The sequence below is a fragment of the Mauremys reevesii genome, linkage group 6, assembly GCF_016161935.1.
Source record: "Mauremys reevesii isolate NIE-2019 linkage group 6, ASM1616193v1, whole genome shotgun sequence".
In the NCBI taxonomy this organism is placed as follows: domain Eukaryota; kingdom Metazoa; phylum Chordata; order Testudines; family Geoemydidae; genus Mauremys; species Mauremys reevesii.
In genome coordinates, this window is record NC_052628.1 from 42,153,832 (window position 1) to 42,173,703 (window position 19,872).

The 19,872-nt window shown below is 37.0% G+C and overlaps 1 protein-coding gene across 5 annotated transcripts in view; it reads left to right on the forward strand.

Annotated features, from left to right (window-relative positions):
- Positions 1 to 19,872, forward strand: part of HOMER1 (homer scaffold protein 1) — a 170,693-nt gene that overhangs the window by 99,822 nt on the left and 50,999 nt on the right. For all 5 annotated transcript variants that reach the window (XM_039543422.1, XM_039543425.1, XM_039543423.1 and 2 more), the window contains 2 exons: positions 897 to 989; positions 8,508 to 8,650. In XM_039543422.1, coding sequence (XP_039399356.1) covers positions 897 to 989; positions 8,508 to 8,650 — 236 coding nt within the window. The remainder of the gene's footprint in view (positions 1 to 896; positions 990 to 8,507; positions 8,651 to 19,872) is intronic.

Consider the following 19,872-nt stretch of genomic DNA (forward strand, 5'->3'; position numbering starts at 1 on the left):
GTTGCTTGGGTACTATGTTGAGTGCAGTGCTCATCAGGTTTAGGCACATCAAGCCAAATTCATCTCTGTAATTCCATTACTTTAATAAAGTTGCTCAAAAGATTAATCCATCATGTTAAATTTAAACATTTAATTCAGAATAATTTCTCAATCACTATTAGAACTAGTTGAACAGTTTTCAAGAAGACTCTGTGCCGGAAACATTGACCTTTTAATGAAAATTCATGAAACAAAGTATGTGAATAGTAATCCTTGAAATTAATCTGAACTAAATATTTACTTAGACATAATGAAACAAATTGATACTTCATGTAGCTCCACTGAAGTCAATGGAGTTACATCAGAGATTAATTTGGTTTAGTATTCCTCTGGTTGATTTTTTCACTCATTTGAGTTTCAGCTTTATACCCATTTGAGTTTCAGTTTTAGCCAAGATATGGGGAGAAATCAGTATATTTTCCATATGAGAAAGGATTAAGGCCATTGAAAACCAAGAGACTCCTATTGACTTCAGTGGGTTTTACATCCATCTCAACATCTGTAAGGAGGAAAATGAATTTCAAACTTCAAAGAAGCTTTTTAAGGCTACCTAACAAACCTAATACCCATGCTTGAGGTGGCTTTTTCACACTTTTTTCATTTGTGTATAGCAATATATTTTGTTGGTATGTCAAAATTTTAATGTAGTTGTTTGCTGATGGGTGTATCTGTATTGCTCACATACGAATGGATTTTTAAGCATATGTAAATTCATGTACCATAAATAATACAGCAGAGTTTGGGTAAATGATCATTTACTAAGGGAAAAACCCTTGACTGACTGAATCTGTAGTGGTCTTATTTTGTAACAATTATTTTGTATTTGTACTATAATCTTTTTAAATGTGTACCTTCAGTTTGCAGAAAAATTTCAGGAATTCAAAGAAGCTGCACGATTAGCAAAGGAGAAATCCCAAGAAAAGATGGAGCTAACAAGTACACCTTCACAGGTGGGTTTTATGGTTTGATCTGAGCTCAGAACTTTATAGCTTAATAGATTTTGTTTGTTCATGTATTTATTAATTTATTTGGCAGACAGTGACCATTGTATAATGCATGTGGTCACACTAGACTACTAACACAGGCCATAGGACTTAATTCGTGCTTCAAGTCCAATAGCTGTGCTTGAACTAGAGCATTTTAAACCAGTGTAGCCTTCTTTCTCCACTGTGGCTTTTGGGGCATCTAGTAAAACATGCTTAAACCATTCCCAATTATCATTAGTATTTTTCTGTTTAAATTTTTTTTTCTTCTAGCTGACTTGACTCTCAATTATTTTCTGCTATGTGAAATTGGCCCTTTTAAAGCAGCAAGCACATGTTACTGGCTTGGACTAGACTGAACTTGTACAAACATAATATTAAGTCATGATTAGTTGTACCTAAGCAACCACTCATTTTGAGTTCTGAGATCAGTTCATCTGTCTCTGTCAAGATGAAGTCCTGTATAGAATTTTCCTGTGGTGGGTGCAGCACTTTTCTGAGTTAAGAAATTGATATCTATATTTTTTTAGACATTCGAAAGATGTTTTAGTATTGGCAGTGAGAGACCTCCAGCATGTCACTTGGATTGAAGTCTCCTGTGGCAATGCAACTTTTTTTTCCTACACATTGTAGATAAGTGAATAAGGAGCCAGTCATTCTGTTCTTCAGTGTGATTTGGTGATCTGTAGCAGATACCAGCTAGTTACCCCATCTTGTGTCTTATCTATTAGAACACTAATCCATAAGCATTAAAGGGCATTTGCTTCATTGTTGTCAGTGACCGGGAAACAAGTACAGCAGAACCACAGAATTATGAACACCAGAGTTATGAACTGACCAGTCAACCACACATTTCATTTGGAACCAGAAGTACACAATCAGGCAGCAGCAGAGAGGGGGGAAAAAAGCAAATATAGTACAGTACTGTGTTAAACATAAACTACAAAAAAGGAAAGCAGCATTTTTCTTCTTCATAGTAAAGTTTTAAAGCTATAGTAAGTCAATGTTCAGTTGTAAAACTTTTGAAAGAACAACCATAATGCTTTGTTCAGAGTTCTGAACATTTCAGAGTTACGAACAACCTCCATTCCCAAGCTGTTCTCAGGTTCTACTGTAATGCTATTTTTGACAGAGTGCCACTGCCCCCCCCCCTTTGCCCCCACAGTCCTCCTTAAGAAGGTCGTAACCATTGAGGTTCATGTTCCAATAATAGGAATCTTCCCACCAGGTTTCAGTAATGTACTGAGTGTTGCTTAGTGTTTTTAAAATGACTTTTTTCTCCAGTTTTACTGTTCTTTTTTTAAAGTGCTTTATAGTCTGCTGCCATGTCAGTGTTCAAAGTAGACATTTAGGGTCTGATTCTCAGTTACTGTAGCAACGAAGGCATTCTTGTCATAGAATCATATGACTGGAATGGACCTCAGGAGGACATCTAGTACAGTCCCCTGCACTCAAGGCAGGACTAAGTATTATCTAGACCATCCCTGAAAGGTGGTTGTCTAATCTGCTGTTAAAACCCCTCCGATGATGGAGATTCCACAGCCTCCCTAGGCAATTTATTCCAGTGTTAAACTTCCTAACTGTCAGGGTTGTTATTCCTAATGTTCAATCTAAACTGCCCGTGCTGCAATTTAAGCCCATTGCTTCTTGTCCTATCCTCTGAGGTTGAGAACAATTTTTCTCCCTCCTCCTTATAACAACCTTTTATATACTTGAAAACTGTTATCCTGTCCCCTCTGTCTTCTCTTCTTCAGACTAAACAAACCCAATTTTCTCAATCTCCCCTCATAGGTCATGTTTTCTAGGCCATTCAATAAAAAAAAATTGAATGTCTTCTCTGGGCATTCTCTAATTTATCCACATCTTTCCTGAGAGATATGGTGCCCAGAACTGGACACAGTACTCCAGTTGAGGCCTAATCAGTGCGGAGTAGAGTGGAAGAACTACTTTTTGTGTCTTGCTTACAACACTCCTGCTAATACATCCTAGAACAATGTTTACTTTTTTAGCAATATGTTACACTGTTGACTCATATTTAGCTTGTGGTCCACTCTGACCCCCAGATCCTTTTTGTGCAGTACTCTTTTTCCTAGGCATTCATTTACCATTTTGTATGTGTGCAACTGATTATTCCTTCCTAAGTGGAGTACTTTGCATTTGTCCTTATTGAATTTCATCCTATTTACTTCAGACCATTTCTCCAATTTATCAGATCACTTTGAATTCTAATCCTATCCTCCAAAGCACTTGCAGCCCCTCCCAGTTTGGTATCCTCTGCAAACTATATAAGTGTACTCTCTATGCCATTATCTAAATAATTGAAGATATTAAACAGAACCAGACCCAGAATTGATCCCTGCGGGACCCCACTTGATATGCCCTTCCAACTTGACTGTGAACCACTGATAACTACTCTCTGGGAATGGTTTTCCAACCTGTTATGCACCCACCTTATAATAGCTCCTTCTAGGTTGTAGTTCCCTTGTTTGTTTATGAGATGGTCCTGCAAGACAATATCAAAAGCCTTACTAAAGTCAAGATATACTACATCTACCGCTTCCTCCCCATCCACAAAGCTTGTTACTTTGTCAAAGAAAGCTATTAAGTTGGTGTGACATGATTTGTTCTTGACAAATCCATGCTGACTGTTACTTATCACCTTATTATCTTCTAGGTGTTTGCAAATTGATTGCTTAATTATTTGTTCCATTATATTTTTGGGTACTGAAGTTTAGCTGACTGGTCTGTAATTCCCTGGGTTGTCCTTATTTTCCTCTTTATAGATTGGCACCCTATTTGATGTTTTCCAGTCCTCTGGAATCTCTCCCATCTTCCATGACTTTTCAAAGTTCATCACTAATGTCTCAGCTATCTCCTCAGTCAGCTCCTTGAGTATTCAAGGATGTATTTCATCAGGCCCTGGTGACTTGAAGACATCTAACTTTTCTAAGTAATTTTTAACTTGTTCTTTCCCTATTTTTAGCCTCTGATCCCACCTCATTTTCACGCGCATTTACTATGTTAGAGGTCCAATCAGTACTAAACTTTTTTTTTGTGAAAATTGAAACAAACAAGTTATTTAGCACTTCTGCCATTTCCAGAAGTCCTCAAATCTTGATTTTTAAAGACTTCAAGTTACAGAGAATCCACCATTTACTCTTGTTCAAACCAGCAAGTGACCCAGGCCCCGTGCTGCAGAGGAAGTTTAAAACTCCCCAGGATCTTTGTCAATCTGACCTGGGGGAAAATTCCTTCCCAACCCCAAGTGGGCATGCTCCACTACCCAGACAGCTGAGAGAGAGTTATTGCTTTTATGTTAGTAGGATTTGTTTTTAATGATCACATATATTGATGGTACTTTCTAAAAGTTAGTCTCATATGTGACAATTTGATTTAACTTTCATACTGATTAAGATGGTGAGAATTTGTTTGAAAGGATCAGATTAGAAACAGTCTTTGATGTTTTCAAAGGCAGGAAAGAATTTCTCACTTTTGGAATACCAGTTGGCTGCAGATAAAGAATTTAATATCTAGTGGAAGCTCTAATTATATGAGAGCACTAATTATAATTTGATTGACCTACCTGATCTGAAAAATGGCTACTCGAAACTGATCTAGCCTTTCAAGATACAGATTTCATCTCTGAGATCTATATGGAATAATTAAAATGAGGTATACTGATTTGTCAACAGAAGTCCATTGTAATTAAAATAGATTAACTTGCTTTACCCCCAAAATGGTGCTAAATGTAATTTATGGATTTCTTTAAGTTACTTAAACTGAACTAAAATTTTTCATGTTTAGGATAAGTTCTGACCTCAGATAGTTGTGCCTTTTTATCTAATGTCAGCAGAAGTTACTTTATGTATCTGAGGACAAAATTTGGGCTGTCTATTTTACATATAATAGCATAATATATGCCTGTATGTATTTGTCCCAAACCTTCTGGCAGCAGTGTTCTTAAACTAGTTTTTTCCCACTCGGGACTGTTCTGCCTTTAACATTCATGGATCTAGACTGTTCTCAGTGGTACCTGATGACAGAACAAGGAGTAATGGTCTCAAGTTGCAGTGAGGGAGGTTTAGGTTGGATATTAGGAAAAACTTTTTCACTCGGAGAGTGGTGAAGCACTGTGGAATGGGTTACCTAGGGAGGTGGTGGAATCTCCTTCCTTAGAGGTTTTTAAGGTAAGGCTTGACAAAGCCCTGGCTGGGATGATTTAGTTGGGAATTGGTCCTGCTTTGAGCAGGGAGTTGGACTAGATGACCTCCTGAGGTCCCTTCCAACCCTGGTATTCTATGATTCTATGATTCACTGTAGTTAAAACTAAATTCTGAGTTTCACTAGAGTGCAAACAAAGTAGTTTTGGGCATAGAAATGGTAACAAGATTGAAAGAAAGAAGCGTGTACTCCCTATAATTTGAGTTAATAGACTCTTCGTTCTGGATTGAAGTGGGAGGGAGGGAGGGGAATACTTGTGTATTGTGTGATTTTTTTTTTATTTATTTTTTTTAAAAAACCAAAACATTTAACATAATACAACTATAAGTCAAGTATTACAGAAAACTTTGTTAAAAGGTAAGTTTGTATCATGCCACTTTTGCAACTCTTTAAGATATAAACACTGCATATATGAATCAAAAAAATGTGAACAGTTATTAAGCATTTGTCAACCATGTTTCGACGCTCTTGTAAAGGTCAAGCTGAAAGTAACAAGTTTTGACTTGAATATTTTTGGTTACACAATATCTGTCCTCTGGGGAGGGAAAGGAAGCCTCCACTTTCAGTCCAGTTAAAGAAAACTACCGTTATTTGTCATCTGAAATTGGAACTTTGTGGTCTGCTTCTGTCTTGATAACCTCGTCAACTTTTCCTGCAGATTTAGTGATTTGGAGTAACTGGGTCAGATTCAGAAGTGGCAGCTCAAAAGGGCTAATACTTGTAAATTATAGCTTTGTTTTTAGGGAGTAAAACTAAATGGGGAAGAACGTGCACAATAAGGGCCTCGTCCTTTACAGTTATGAGCACCTTTGACAAGGTGCTGTGGCCTTCAGTTCCCATTGAGGTCAGTGTAATCAAGGGGATGGGGAGGATAGACATTACTCTTACAAGTGCAGCATTTTGCTCCAGCCCATAGGGTTACATAACAATAGCTTTTGTTACCCACCTTCCCCCCCACATCCTTAATTCAGAGGTATAAGTGCTAGTGTGACAGATTTTTGTTACCAATCTGCCTGAAGGCATCAGTTGATCAGGCTGATGCCACAGGATCTTCTCAGGGAGGAGATGATGAAGCACACCAAAGGGTCTAAGTTTTAAAGCTTTATTAATAAAATACAGCAGAGAGTGCTAAGAACGCTCCCACGTCACTCAGGGGAAAAAAGAAAGCATTAGAGCCCCAAGCCCTAACCCACTTTCCTACTCTGACCCGCACTACCCATGACTGGCCAGGCCTGGGTGTCATGTAAGAAGAAGAGGGGGAGGAGTGGATGGGAGTTTTTGCCTTGGGCCCAGGTTGTCCAGGGAATCCGCTGTAATCTCCAAATTGCTCCAGCTCTCGGGAGGGTTTTTAAGTCCTGGGTTCCTTTGCGGGTGTTGTCGTCCAGGGCCCTCTCTGCCTGGTGTTCCTTGTACCAGTTCCAATCGGCTTGCTGTGACCTTCTCGGCTGCCCAAAACACACCGGCTGTGGAGAATTTGTTTTCCCTTCTGTTGGCCATCACCGTCGCTACCTCATTCACTCTATTTTTGCTGCTATCTTTGCAGCTCTGCTCCACTTAGTTCTCTTCTCATGACTAGGCAGTTGTAGATTTTTCGTCTAGCCCATGACCTTGGGCCGGGGCCAGCGTCTCATCACATGGAGCTAGCTAAAGTGCCGAGTTAACCTGTTCTCTGCTTTTCCCCCCCTACCCCTTTGGCCTCTTGTACTCCTGCAAAAGAATCTTCCATTCCCCACTTTCTCACCTTTGACCCTCCCCAAAATGCTTTGTGATGCTTGCAACAGCGTTAGCCACGTACAATGCTGATCTACCTTCCCTGGGGACTCCGAGGGAGGGGGCCATTGGGGTGTGACACTAGAGACACAGGATGTGTTTAGTCATGGGAAAACATGGTGCTTCCTGTAACCTATTCATGTCAGGGAAATGATACACAGTGAGTGAAAAAAGTCTAATTCCTAGATTTAGGATCCAGGCTGAGCGATGTTTCTTTTAAAATTAAAATTACAGTGAAATATGTCTAATGACCCGGATTTAATAAATATTGGTTGCTTGATAAAGACAGCAAAACACAAATGTACCTGTGTTGTGATGTAGGGTGATGGAGATTGTACCGGTGCCATACAGCAGTGGACATCTTCAAGTATAGTTAGGGATCCAGAGACCCACACTAGTGGAGACTGCTCAAGGGATGAGCTGAGTCATGGGTGGTGCGTGACTTCTCCATTTGGGGAGGCTGCATGCACCTGGACCGTGGCCCTGCCCCAAGGCCTGCCCACTCTCATCCTCTTCCCCGGAAGGCCCACCCATGCCCCAGCCCCACTCGGCCCCCTCCCTAAAGTCCCCACACACACTGCTTATGCCTCTTCCCCACCCACCGGCAAGCCACTCATGCGCCTCTTCTCCTCCAGTCCCCCTGCCTGCCGCTCGCACCTCCTCGTGTTCCTCCCCCCCACTCCCCCAGCTGGCCACTCACCGTTTGTGCACACATCTTCACCGTCAGCAAGGCTCTCATGTAAGCAGAGTGTGGACAGGAAGAGGCAGAGCCTTGGGGGAAGAGGATGAGTGGAACCGGGTCTTGGCGGGCAGGCTGCTTGGAGAGGCTTAGCCTCCCCTGGCTTTTTATACTTGCCGCCGATGGGCTGAGTCAGTACATAAACTAGCTGCCTTGGCCAGCACTAGCTAGGTCCAGGCCACCCTGCTGAACAAGGTTTGCAAATAGATTCTTGTACAGATTTTACTGTAATTAGTGGGCAGCTGAAGCTGTGATTGTACCAACAGTGATGCTTCCACTTTCAACTTTCATTTTTTATTAAAGTAAAATGAGAAACAGCTTTAATACTTCAAGGTGGTTGCACTATGGTAAAATACAAAGTGGAAGGTAAGAGTTGTAGTCATGGTTGTGAAGAATTTTCAACCACAAAGTCTGTCCTAATGTGTAGGTAGAAGATGATAAAGGAAGGGAAAGAGGTCCAGGAACCCTATAAGCAGGATACTGCATACTTGTTGATATATTGTACATATTGATGTGTACAATCTTTTCATATAAGTAATATTAAGTTTCTAAATCATATCACATGATAGCTTAGGTGTTTTGGGTTTTTTTTTCAAATTTGTATACTGATGATTTTGGGTGCCTCAGCTTAATGTCATTTTTAAATTAGTAACCATGCACTTAAAAATGTTAATTTTGTCATTGTTTATATGCACATTGTGGCATAAGCTTAGTGTATAATTGTAATTTTTTTTTTTTTTTTTTTTTTACTAAAGGAATCCGCAGGAGGGGACATTCAATCTCCTTTAACACCAGAAAGCATTAATGGAACAGATGATGAAAGAACAACTCCAGAAGTGACACAGAACTCGGAACCAAGGGCTGAACCAACCCAGAATGCATTGCCATTTACACATAGGTACAGATTCAGTTCACACATATTAATTAAGTAATACATGTTTACTTCATTGTTAAAAGGATCTTTTTTTCTTCAGATGGCTCCAAAATGGCAGTGTCATGAATTAAACAATCTAATATTCTTTTTTAAAAAGCAAAGTACAGGACTCAGCTTCATGTTTGCAATACAGTCTTTTTTTCACAGAAAAATTGTATAGGAAAATCTACTGAGGAGGTTTTTTGGAATTTCTCTTACAATGTGAATATTTTAGTACAAGCACTTTATTCCTGAACACAAGGTGTCCCTTTAACAGGAAGCAATACTTACATGCCTGAGACCTCAGCAGAATTAACTGCTTCAAAGAACTTGTTCCAATTAACTTCCATTTTTTTGTTCACTTTCAAATTATTTTAAAAGACTGATAACATTAGACTCAGCCTTGTGGTGATAAGTTGTTGGAAGATGAATGTGTCTATGTAATCCTGAAGTGCTTACATTTAAAACAGCCTTCTAATTAAACATCTCTGACCATTTAAAATATTTCTCAATATTTTTTTCAAAATACAGAAGAAAGTTACATTTGCACTTCAGCATGAATCATAATTCATTGAACTGAGCCTGTTTTGCTCCACTGCCCCTTAGGAAAATTTAAACAATGTTTTTATTTAAAGTTGAAAGTTCTGAGCTAAAATGGATCTAGCTTGAATATTAGAAATTATCATAAATGGGACATTCTTTCTCTACAAGCAGAATAAGTAGAGCAGGGAAAAGTTAGGTAAATATAATAAGTCGAGCAAAGTTTTGAAATATTAAATTTCTCTTAAATTATGAGTTTGATTCAGTTTAAGAAGAGGTTTAAAAACATTAAATTGCTAAGATAGTGCTTGAGAGACTGGGCGACAACAGAATCTTTTGAAATTTTGTGTGGGGAATTCAGGATGAGCAGAGACATGGACTTTAAATTGTTCAAGAATTCAGTGTTCCTTATGAAGAATGTGTTAACATCACCTGGAAAAGCTCACAAATGTCCAAACTCTAAAATACTCAGAATTTTGCACTTGAAAATTGTTTGACGAGTGACTGTGTGTGATGTCATTTTTATATTTGAACTGTCACCAGTGTAGTCACAGTATGTGTGTAGAGGAAATGGTCTTTTTTGAGAGAGAGAGAGAGACAAATTATGTTTTTGAGGGAGGAATATTCGAAATACAGTAGACACTTGTTTGCAGCAACAGCTTGTTAAAAGCAACCAGTGCTGATGAGCAGTGTTTCCCCTGGGACCACTTTTTCTACTGTGAATTGTCAACACTCCCCATAGCAACAGCCACCTAGGAGCAACATAGCAAAAGGACAATGATATGTTGCTACTAGGGTTGTCGGTTAATCACAGTAACTCATACATTTAACTCAAAAAAATCAATCACAATTAATTGCAGTTTTAATTGCAGTGTTAAACAATAGAATACCAATTGAAATTCATTAAATATTTTGGATGTTTTTCTACATTTTCAAATATATTGATTTCAATTATAACACAGAATACAAAGTGTACAGTACTCACTTTATATTTTATTACAAATATTTGCACTGTAAAAAGGTAAACAAAAGAAATAGTATTTTTCAATTCACCTCATGCAAGTACAGTAGTGTAATCTCTATCGTGAAAGCGCAACTTATAAATATATATATTTTTGTTGCATTGTTTTCTTTTTGAATACAAGTAATGTAAAACTTTAGAGCCTACAAGTCCACTCAGTCCTTGTTCAGCCAATTGTTCAGAGAAACAAGTTTGTTTGTTTTTGCAAGAGATAATGCTGCCTGCTTCTTATTTACAATGTCACCTGAAAGTGAGAACAGACGTTCACATGGCACTTTTGTAGCTGATATTGCAAGGTAATTACGTGCCAGATATGCTAAACGTTTGCATGTCCCTTCAAGCTTTGGCCGCCATTCCAGAGGACATGCTTCCACATTGCTGCTGATGCTCGTTCCATAAAATAAGGCATTAATTAAATTTGTGACTGAACTCCTTGAGCGAGAATTGTAAGTCTCCTGCTCTGTGTTTTACCCGTATTCTGCCATACATTTCATGTTATAGCCATCTCCGATGATGTTGTTCGTTTTAAAAACACTTTCACTGCAGATTTTGACAAAACGCAAAGAAGGTATCAAGGGGAGGTTTGTAATAATAGCTACAGCACTTGACCCAAGATTTAAGAATTTGAAATGCCTTCCAAAATCCGAGAGGGACAAGGTGTGGAGCATGTTTTCAGAAGTCTTAAAGCAACACTTCGATGCAGAAACTACAGAACCCGAACCACCAAAAAAGAAAATCAACCTTCTGCTGGTGGCATCTGACTCAGATGATGATAATGGGTCAGTCGGCACTGCTTTGGATCATTATCGAGCAGAACCTGTCATCAGCATGGACGCAAGTTCTCTGGAATGGTGGTTGAAGCATGAAGGGACATATGAATCTTTAGCATATCTGCCATGTAAATATCTTGAACACCAGCTACAACAGTGCCATGTGAACGCCTGTTCTCACGTTCACCTGACATTGTAAACAAGAAGCAGGCAGCATTATCTCCTGCAAATGTAAACAAACTTGTTTGTCTGAGCGATTGGCTGGACAAGAAGTAGAATTAAATAGATTCTTGTACGTAATTTTATATTTGTAAGTTCAACTTTCATGATAGATTGCACTAGAGTACTTGAATTAAATGAATTGTAAAAATAAAAATAGTATTTTTCAGTACAAATATAATAAAAAATTAATATAAAATGAGCACTGTACACTGTGTAGTCTGTGTTGTCATTGAAATCAATATATTTGAAAATGTGGAAAACATCCAAAATATTTATATAAATAGTATTCTATAATTTAACAGCACGATTAATTTTTTTAATTGCTTGACAGCCCTAGTTGCTAGTAATGAGCATCTACTGTATTGCACTTCTCTGTAATCCTGAAGACAGAGTTCTGGTCAATGGGTTTATTTAAACTTGTTACATTTGCATGTTTAAATTTTCTATAAATATTTTGTGTGAAAAGGGAAAGGGCTAAGTCCACAGTGTTTTGTTTTGTTTTTTTAAAAGAAAATTATGATCATTGCAGGAACTGCCCCTTACATAATTTAATAGTCATTTCTGTTACACCAGTATAGTAAATGGACCTCCATCTTCAATGAGTATGCATGGAAAAAATTACTTTGGACGTTTTAAAAATGAACCATATGTACCATTATTTTTCTGAAACTACAATGTTACAAAAAATTTCTGAATTTCTCATTTCTGTCTACTTCATGTATGTATTTTGAGTTTTCTGTTTGTTCTATTATACTATGTTTAACTTTACTAGCTAGGATTTGTCTTCCAGTATTGACTCTGTATTTTGAGTATCACTTATTCATGAAGTTGATTTTCACAAAGCTAGTGTTTCTTTTGCTAATGGCTACTTACAAGTTAGCCAATGAGCCATTCATGTTTTTTTTCCAGAAGAAAATCCAAAGGAGGTAACCTTGTGAAAGTTAAATTATTCTGGGTTAAGTAGTTTATACTGTAGTTCAATACAGATTACAGAAAACCATTTTTCTAATTCTACTAAAAAGATCAATTGCAGGTATTTATATAGTGGTATTTAACATTGAGAGAAATATTCTTCTTCAAGGAGTTTTACTTGTAGAAAATGTTTCATATGAAAGTTATTTTTATTGAGGATTATGAGAACTCAGTCTTTGCTATACTAGAATTCAGTATTTTTTCTGATAGATATAAAGTTGCCTCTTTCCAGAAATAGCTCAATTAAGTAAAACCATTATTTATTGTTTTTCCCCAGCCTATGACCGAACTAAATTTTGAAAATCAATTGCTTTAATTTTTCTGTAATGGTTTGGTGTTAGGTTTAATGACGTCTCCATGGCCCAAATTCTGTAGTGCATGTACAAAACAGATGTAAAATGAGCTTACGTAGGCAAGTAGTCATGGTCAGAAGTGCAAATATGAGATGGGATTTTACAGTGTTGAATGGATGAGTTAGACAGATGCAGTTTTTGGTGCATTCATTAGTAGGGTACGTTGTATTGATTTGACAGTTCAGTTTTGCTGTACAGTTCAACTTGCAGATGCCCATAGGAAAACAGTTTGTGTAAAATACACACTAAACACTGTAGATTATCTGGGATTTTCACAAGAACTGAACTATAGACAGGAATTACACTCCTGTAGTGCCTGCTATATCTTGACAGCATTTCTCAATACTTGGCAGATTTGATCTACCTTGATATATCATTCTGATGCTTCCTCACCCAACCCCCACCACTCCGGATGCACAGATAACCAGCGATGGTTATTGACCATAGCACTGCTGTAAAGAACAAAGTGAATGTCCCCTTTCATTGTCACAGTAGTGCATTTCTGAAATTATTGCTACTATGCAATTGTCAGGTGTCTCCCTGGTGAATGTGTAGTGACAAAGTTGATATCTTGGCAGTGTTTTTGGTTGTGAAGACTAATGGAGAGCATGTAAAGGCTCTTATATGTAGTGCTGGATTTTTAAAATGTTTAGTGTTTATTATTTTATTACTGATAGTGTCCACAATTTGCTAGGTACTTTCTAAACAGAAAAGCAGCCATGATCTTTTCTCCATGGAGTTCACAAACAGAGTGTGGAGAAAGGATACAACAAATTAATAGCAAGGTAAAAGTAGTGATGGGCCATATTTTGGTAAAATAAGGTTAGCTTAACAAGTTTATTTTTTTCAACAAATAGAGGGCGTGTGTGTGCGTGTGCGTGCGCGTGCGTGCGTGTGCGCGTGTGTGCGCGCGTGTGTGTGTGAGTGACTGACTCACAGACATACAGAATAAGTCAGCTAGTTTTCCCACTGATGCTACAGTCGAAGTGGGTCTTCAGGAGAGATGTGAATGCAGGGAGTATGGTTGCCTTGAGCTCAGAAAATGCAGCTCATGGAAGAAGGCATGGGAGCAATGTGGAAGAAGCTGACAAATTGGCAGACAGAGCTAATTTAATGGACAGAGCTGAGGAGGCAGGAGGGCCATGCAGATGAGACAAGGACAGGTACATAAGGAAAGGGAATGAAAGACTTTACAGGTAGTTACAAGAAGCTTGAACTTGATCCAGTAGCAGTAGAGAGAGTAGAAGGATTCAAAGAGGTGATGTAAGAATAACAGTCAAAGAAGGGGATTTTAGTGGCAGTGTTGTGTGCACTGGATGGGGAGGATGTGAGTGTTTGAGAACAGATGATCAGAGGTGTAGGGGGTGGTACTTTAGTTTGCACCTTTCCTGTTAGTCACTTCTAGTCTGCTAGCACATCTACAGAACAGGTTTGGTTTATAGTTTTTTCTCATGATGTACCCTCTCTTTGGCCAGCCATACTCCCTTTGACAGACCTACACTCTCCTCTGTTTGCCTGTTAGTGGAGTTGTTTTATTTTGCACATTTACACAATATGTCAGCATCATAAGTTTAGACTGTTTTGGTCAGACACAAGTGTAAGTAGCATTTTGCACCCAAATATTAACTTACAGCACCATGTAAATCACCACACCACAGAGTTTTGGCTATTTTGCAAACTTTAACTTTTAATTATTTTAGTTAAATAATTAAAATATTGATACAAATTCTGCTTGTCAGTAAATTGCTGTAACCCCATTCATATTCTGTGAATGTAACGGAGCAGAATTTAGTTCAGTCATTTCAATTCAACGTTAGTTGAACTAGTGTTAATACGCTCTGTAGCAGTTTTATTAAGTGGTCAGTATATCTTAAGGAGATCAGATTTTTTTCTGCATATGCTAGTTTGAACAAATAGTCAATGTGACCCTTACAAAGAACGATAAACGCATACAATTAAATCTCTGCCTATTATCTTTGTTCAAAATGACTACTGTAGTTAGCATTGACTGATTCAGTAATACTGTTTTACAGTTCAATCTCTCCCTTCTGCAATAGTTAAAATATATTATAGTATTAACCTTGCTCTGGTAACTGAAACCTGGGATAAAAAATAAAATGATTTGTAGCCTATGATGCCACAAGTAATTGTTGGCATCATGCACTTTTAAAGGTGCTCTTTTCACCAGTCTTTTTTCTTCTCAGCCCTGTCTAGGCAATGTATATCCTGTTTTTAGGAAGATACTAATGAACCAGAGGTCATGTGTAAAGTAAAATGAGACCTAGTAAAATGCACAAATTATCTTCTCCCTTAACTTGGAAGGGGCAAGAAAGGACTAAGATTTTTAATACCATCAGACGTCTTTTTTTTTTTCCTTTTTTTGGGAGGGTAATTCTTTTCCACATCCTCAGTCTGAGTTTTATTTTTAAATGTTAACTGTAAAATGGCATCCAGAGAGAAGAAAGACAGTTAAGAAGGAGCACTTTCTTTGTTCAGCCTTTGAAAACAGATCTAAAATTATAAGTTTAATAAATAGGTCAGTGAACGCCTATCTTATTACTTTGAGTTTGCCTAGTAACTGTTTGATACTTTATAAAATATTGTTTTCCTAGCACAGTATATTTCATTTCTCAATACCTTGTAAAACTATGTGATAAACTTGAGCTTTCAGAGGCTTTACTAAATAGATGAGGACTTTGTTTTTGACAGATCTTGAAAGGTTTTTTTCTCAGCAACCATGACTTGAAGCTGTTACCTCACATTTCATGTTATACAAAATCTTATACATATATTTCAGTACAATAAATTTGTGGTATGCCAATTAAATTTAATGAACCGTTACATATATGGTGTTATATTTTGGAAAAAGAAGTGTGTGCTACATAATGTTTTGACAGTAAACAGATTTATTAATAGATATATAGATATATATATTGCCTGTTCATTAAAATAATTCCTATTTTTGTATTCAAATAAGTTTTTTTATAAGAGAACTTGTTTCATTGCCTTAGTGAAAAATAGGCTTTTATTTCAAATGTTGGTTATATCTTAGATCTTTCATTGTCTAGACTGAATACCATTTGATAATGTTGCATGTAAATCCAGTGCTGTAACAACAAAAAAACCTTGCTGCTAGTCCATGTTTTTCTATGGGTTTTCATTAAAGGTTGTGTGCGGAAATCTTATTAGTAGATCAATTTGCTTCTTTATTTTATGTTACAATTGCACTTTTGCTAAGACTGAACATTTGTGGGTTTACTTCTGCATTATAGTAAAACTATATTTCATGGATTATGTTGAATTCTTACTAAGTTTGTCTGAGTTACAAAAGAGAAGTTGAGATTTGAAATAACTGCATTCCCTGACTTAAGGCGTATGGAGATAATTTGTACTGGAATCCAAATGTATATTTTCCCTTTATTTATTGTCATTTTTAGCTTCTTTGGCATGGTCTTAAAAAAAGTTTTGAGTGAAAATGATTAAATTTGACCTTTTATAAAACAATATTGTTGATTATATTGTCTCTAAATAGTAACCCAAAGTGAGCTAGGTTCTTTTAAAAGTTTTGCCTTTTTATAAAATTAAACAGTCTATAAGTGACCGGTAACTTTTTCATTAAAGATAAGTTCTGTGTGTATTGGACGAACTCTAATGAGTTCAATTGTTCTATTGTGAAGAGAAAAGAATCCCTTGAGGTGTGCTCAAAGCAGTGACTACTTCACTCATTAAACAACTTAATGTGTTCTCCCTGCCAGTGCTGGCATGCAGCCACTAGTGGGTGGGGGAGGGGGAAGTGGAGGGTCAGACCAGCTGCATGTGGCTTTCACTTCAACCAACTTGTCCTTCACTACTGTGGAGCACCTGTCGGTGTGCTGTCCTCCTATCCTTTGTGCTCAAGAAGTTCCAGACCAGTATGCTGGTTGCCCACTGAACAAGTGCAGAGAGAGGGGAAGAGCTTCCTCATGGGCTTCCAGAATTTAACCTAAGAAGTTTCCTATCAGTAAAAAAAAAAAAAAAAAAATTCATAGTGTTTGTCAGTGTTATGTTCTTAATTTGAAAGAAAAATGTTAGCCAACCTTAACTGAATTAATTTAAGTCGAATCTTTAGAAGAAATTCAAAGACTTTCCTAATTGTGACAATCCCAGTAAGTAATAAGGAATTTTTAGATTATATAGTCAGGCCTATGAAGACGTTCAAACCAGAAAATATTGTACTGAATATTTAATACAGATCTCTTTGATACTTACCTTTAGTTACACTAGCAATCTCCAAAGGGGGGGGGGGGAAGGGGCTTAATCATACTGTTGTAAGTGTAGACATAAAGCATACGTCGCTAGGTGCCTTGAAAAAATCATGTACAAAACTGAAATCTGCATTGGTTGGAGCTAATTTTTAGTAAATGTAGGAACTGGTGATAACTGTAACTAAAAGCTGTAAACCATTAGAATAATTATTTGTCACTTTGTTTGACTAATATATAAAACAGTCTATCAAGCACATTCTTAGAAGACAAAGACAATCATGATGTAGTTTATATAAAAGAATGTTCATACAGTCTATATTGTCATGCTATTTTCCCCTCCAGCTTATCACATCCATAAGAATTCTATATAAAAATTAAAAGTTGGAGATGGCTTGCTTAACTGCTGAACTTATTTCTAATATCAGGAACAGCCAGTCTTCAACCAGATCTCTCAAACCCTGTATTTTTTTTAAATATTTATTTGATGATAAATACTATTTATGGCTCCATAAACCTGGATTGTGTCCTTTGGTGCTTAAAAATAAGGAATCAAATTCCGAGTTCTGTATTGGTTAAGAGAATTACTTTTAAGCATAGCCATTAGGATTGCCCCAGTATGTCTCAAGAATACAAATATTTGGCGCTCATTATTCCTATTCAAATGCTACTTTCACATATAGAGTGATGAGTTTCTTGTCCTTTTTGAGGCACTAGTGAAAGAGCTCTATCCCATTCAAATTTTGCTGAGATTATAGGTTAGTGATAAGATTCCTGCTGTTTAATTACTATTTATCATAGTTTTTTCTAGTAAATGTCATTGAGAGTAGTATGTCTTTATTTTAGTTGTAACATTATATGATTGTTTTGTGTTTGTCCTTATGTGATTCCTCTGGTGTTCTTCTATGAGACAGTTTGGTCTGAAATGCTGTGAGAATATGTACACAGCTTACAATATCATGAGTTTTAAGACTGTGACCCTTATCTTCCTTCCAATGAAGAAATCTTTAGGGGATGAGTTGTAGGGAAAGCCTTCTATGAAAGATAGTTATGTCACCTTGTCATGTTCTTACACACACTTCCATCTTTCAGCTTTTTTGTCATTGTTTGAACACTAGGGCACGACAAAGAGCAGATTTAAACTACATGATAGATCTTCTTTATTGTAGGACTAGGGATTCCAAGCTGCCATGTTTCATTCAGCAAATATCTATCTTGTATTTGTGATACTTTTCACTGAGCTAAATTGAAGATTCCAACTTTTGTCACACAGATCTTTCCTGTCCAACATGTCTCTAAACATCTTAAAACATTTAAATCTTGTCTCAGAAAATAGACACCAAATTAATGTTGTGAATCCTAGCAAAGTGTATTCCCGAATGATCAAGCAGACTATCATGAAGCATTTTTAACCAGAAATACACAGTTCCTTTGTGGAAATGACATTCCTTGAGTCACCAGTGGGACGAGGGATGAAGAATGTACTTCTATGTATTTTCTGTAACTACGAATGTCATCTTACTTGGATCTCAAACCACAAATGTGTATTTGGTCAAAGGTAACTCCTAAAAGGCCTATTGAAAGCTTTTCTTCCACCAAAAGGATGAAACTAATAAAACAATTTGCAACTATTAGGAAAAATTGTGATAAAGATGTTAATCCAGATAGCCACAACAATACTTAAGATAGTCATGACTCTTCTCTAAGAAACATGCCTTTTACGAAAAATAAGGATTCTGCTATCTCAGCTCACACAACACCTGTTTAACCATATCTATAACCAAACCTAACTCATCAAATTGTAGTAAGCATGCTTGCGTCCCAATTAGCTAGAGAAGTTCATATGTGAAAGTATTTCATAACCAGAATATTCTGCCTCTTCAGAGTCCTAGCTGAATGTAATAATACTTATAAAAATGCTTTAAATTGTCTTCAGAAATGAGGTACCTAACATTTGTACTCATCAGAAAGATGCCCAGGAACTGGTGACTTTTGTCAACCTGCGAGGGGTCAGGTTCACCCTTCACTTTGGTGGGGAAACTCTCTTAAAGGTTTGAAATTTGACTGTTTGTAGCAAAATTATTGCAATCTGTCTTGCAGGTAAGAATATTTAACACTCATTCACATGATACCTGCTTTCCTCTGCCTCTCCAAATAAGAGCTGTCCAAAATATACCTGAGCAGCCTGTTACAAATTTAATACGCTAGGAGAAAAACGCACTGATGAAATGAAGGAACAGTGTACCCATTAAGTTAAGACTTATTTGCTTACCATCTGATACCTCTAAGAGCAAAAGTTTTCATCAAATACAAAAGAGAGAAGATTTATATAATTATAATTGCCTCTGCTGCCAGACAAATCTTCCCTTATATAATTCCAACTCAATAAACTAAGTACCTAACTAGATTCTATATCATGGTCTGGTTCCTATGGAGCAGAAGAAAGGCTTGAACTTAGATTTCAGATGTCAGTATTCCTCCTGGCTGCTAGAAAGGAATCCAGCAGAAGGGCATATACATTTAAAAAGGAAAAAGCTTAAGATACGGCTTGTAGGCTTAAGAGCCTTTTACTTCTACAAAATAACTGCTTCACTATCTTTTATCTATCCAGCATAATCTCAAGGTTAATTTGGTGTTGGTTTTGACTTTTTATGAATACATAGAAGATAAATTCATCTCCTAATTTCCGGTTGTCTGATTTAGCCAAGGTCTGAGGCCTCTAAAACCTCTATCTAATGTTCTTTAATAATAATACCTAGCTCTTATATAGTGCTTTTTCATCAGCACATCTCAAAGTGCTTCACGAAAGAGATTAGTATCATCAGCAGTAAAGGACAGTGCAACAGTACCTAACAAACTCTTCAGCTCCCAGGAGTCCATAGGCTCCAAACCAGCTTTTAAGTAATTGAAAACTGATTTAAAGTGGTGTGCATTTAGCATGTGTCAAGTTTTGCAAAGACAAGGCTGTCAGGTTTCACACTTTAAAATCTGTTATTGCACATACACAATAAACATTTTTGGGAAAAAAAAAAAGCTTTATTCTTGTTATGGTCCACACTAGATTGATATAGTACTAAATGCAAACTTG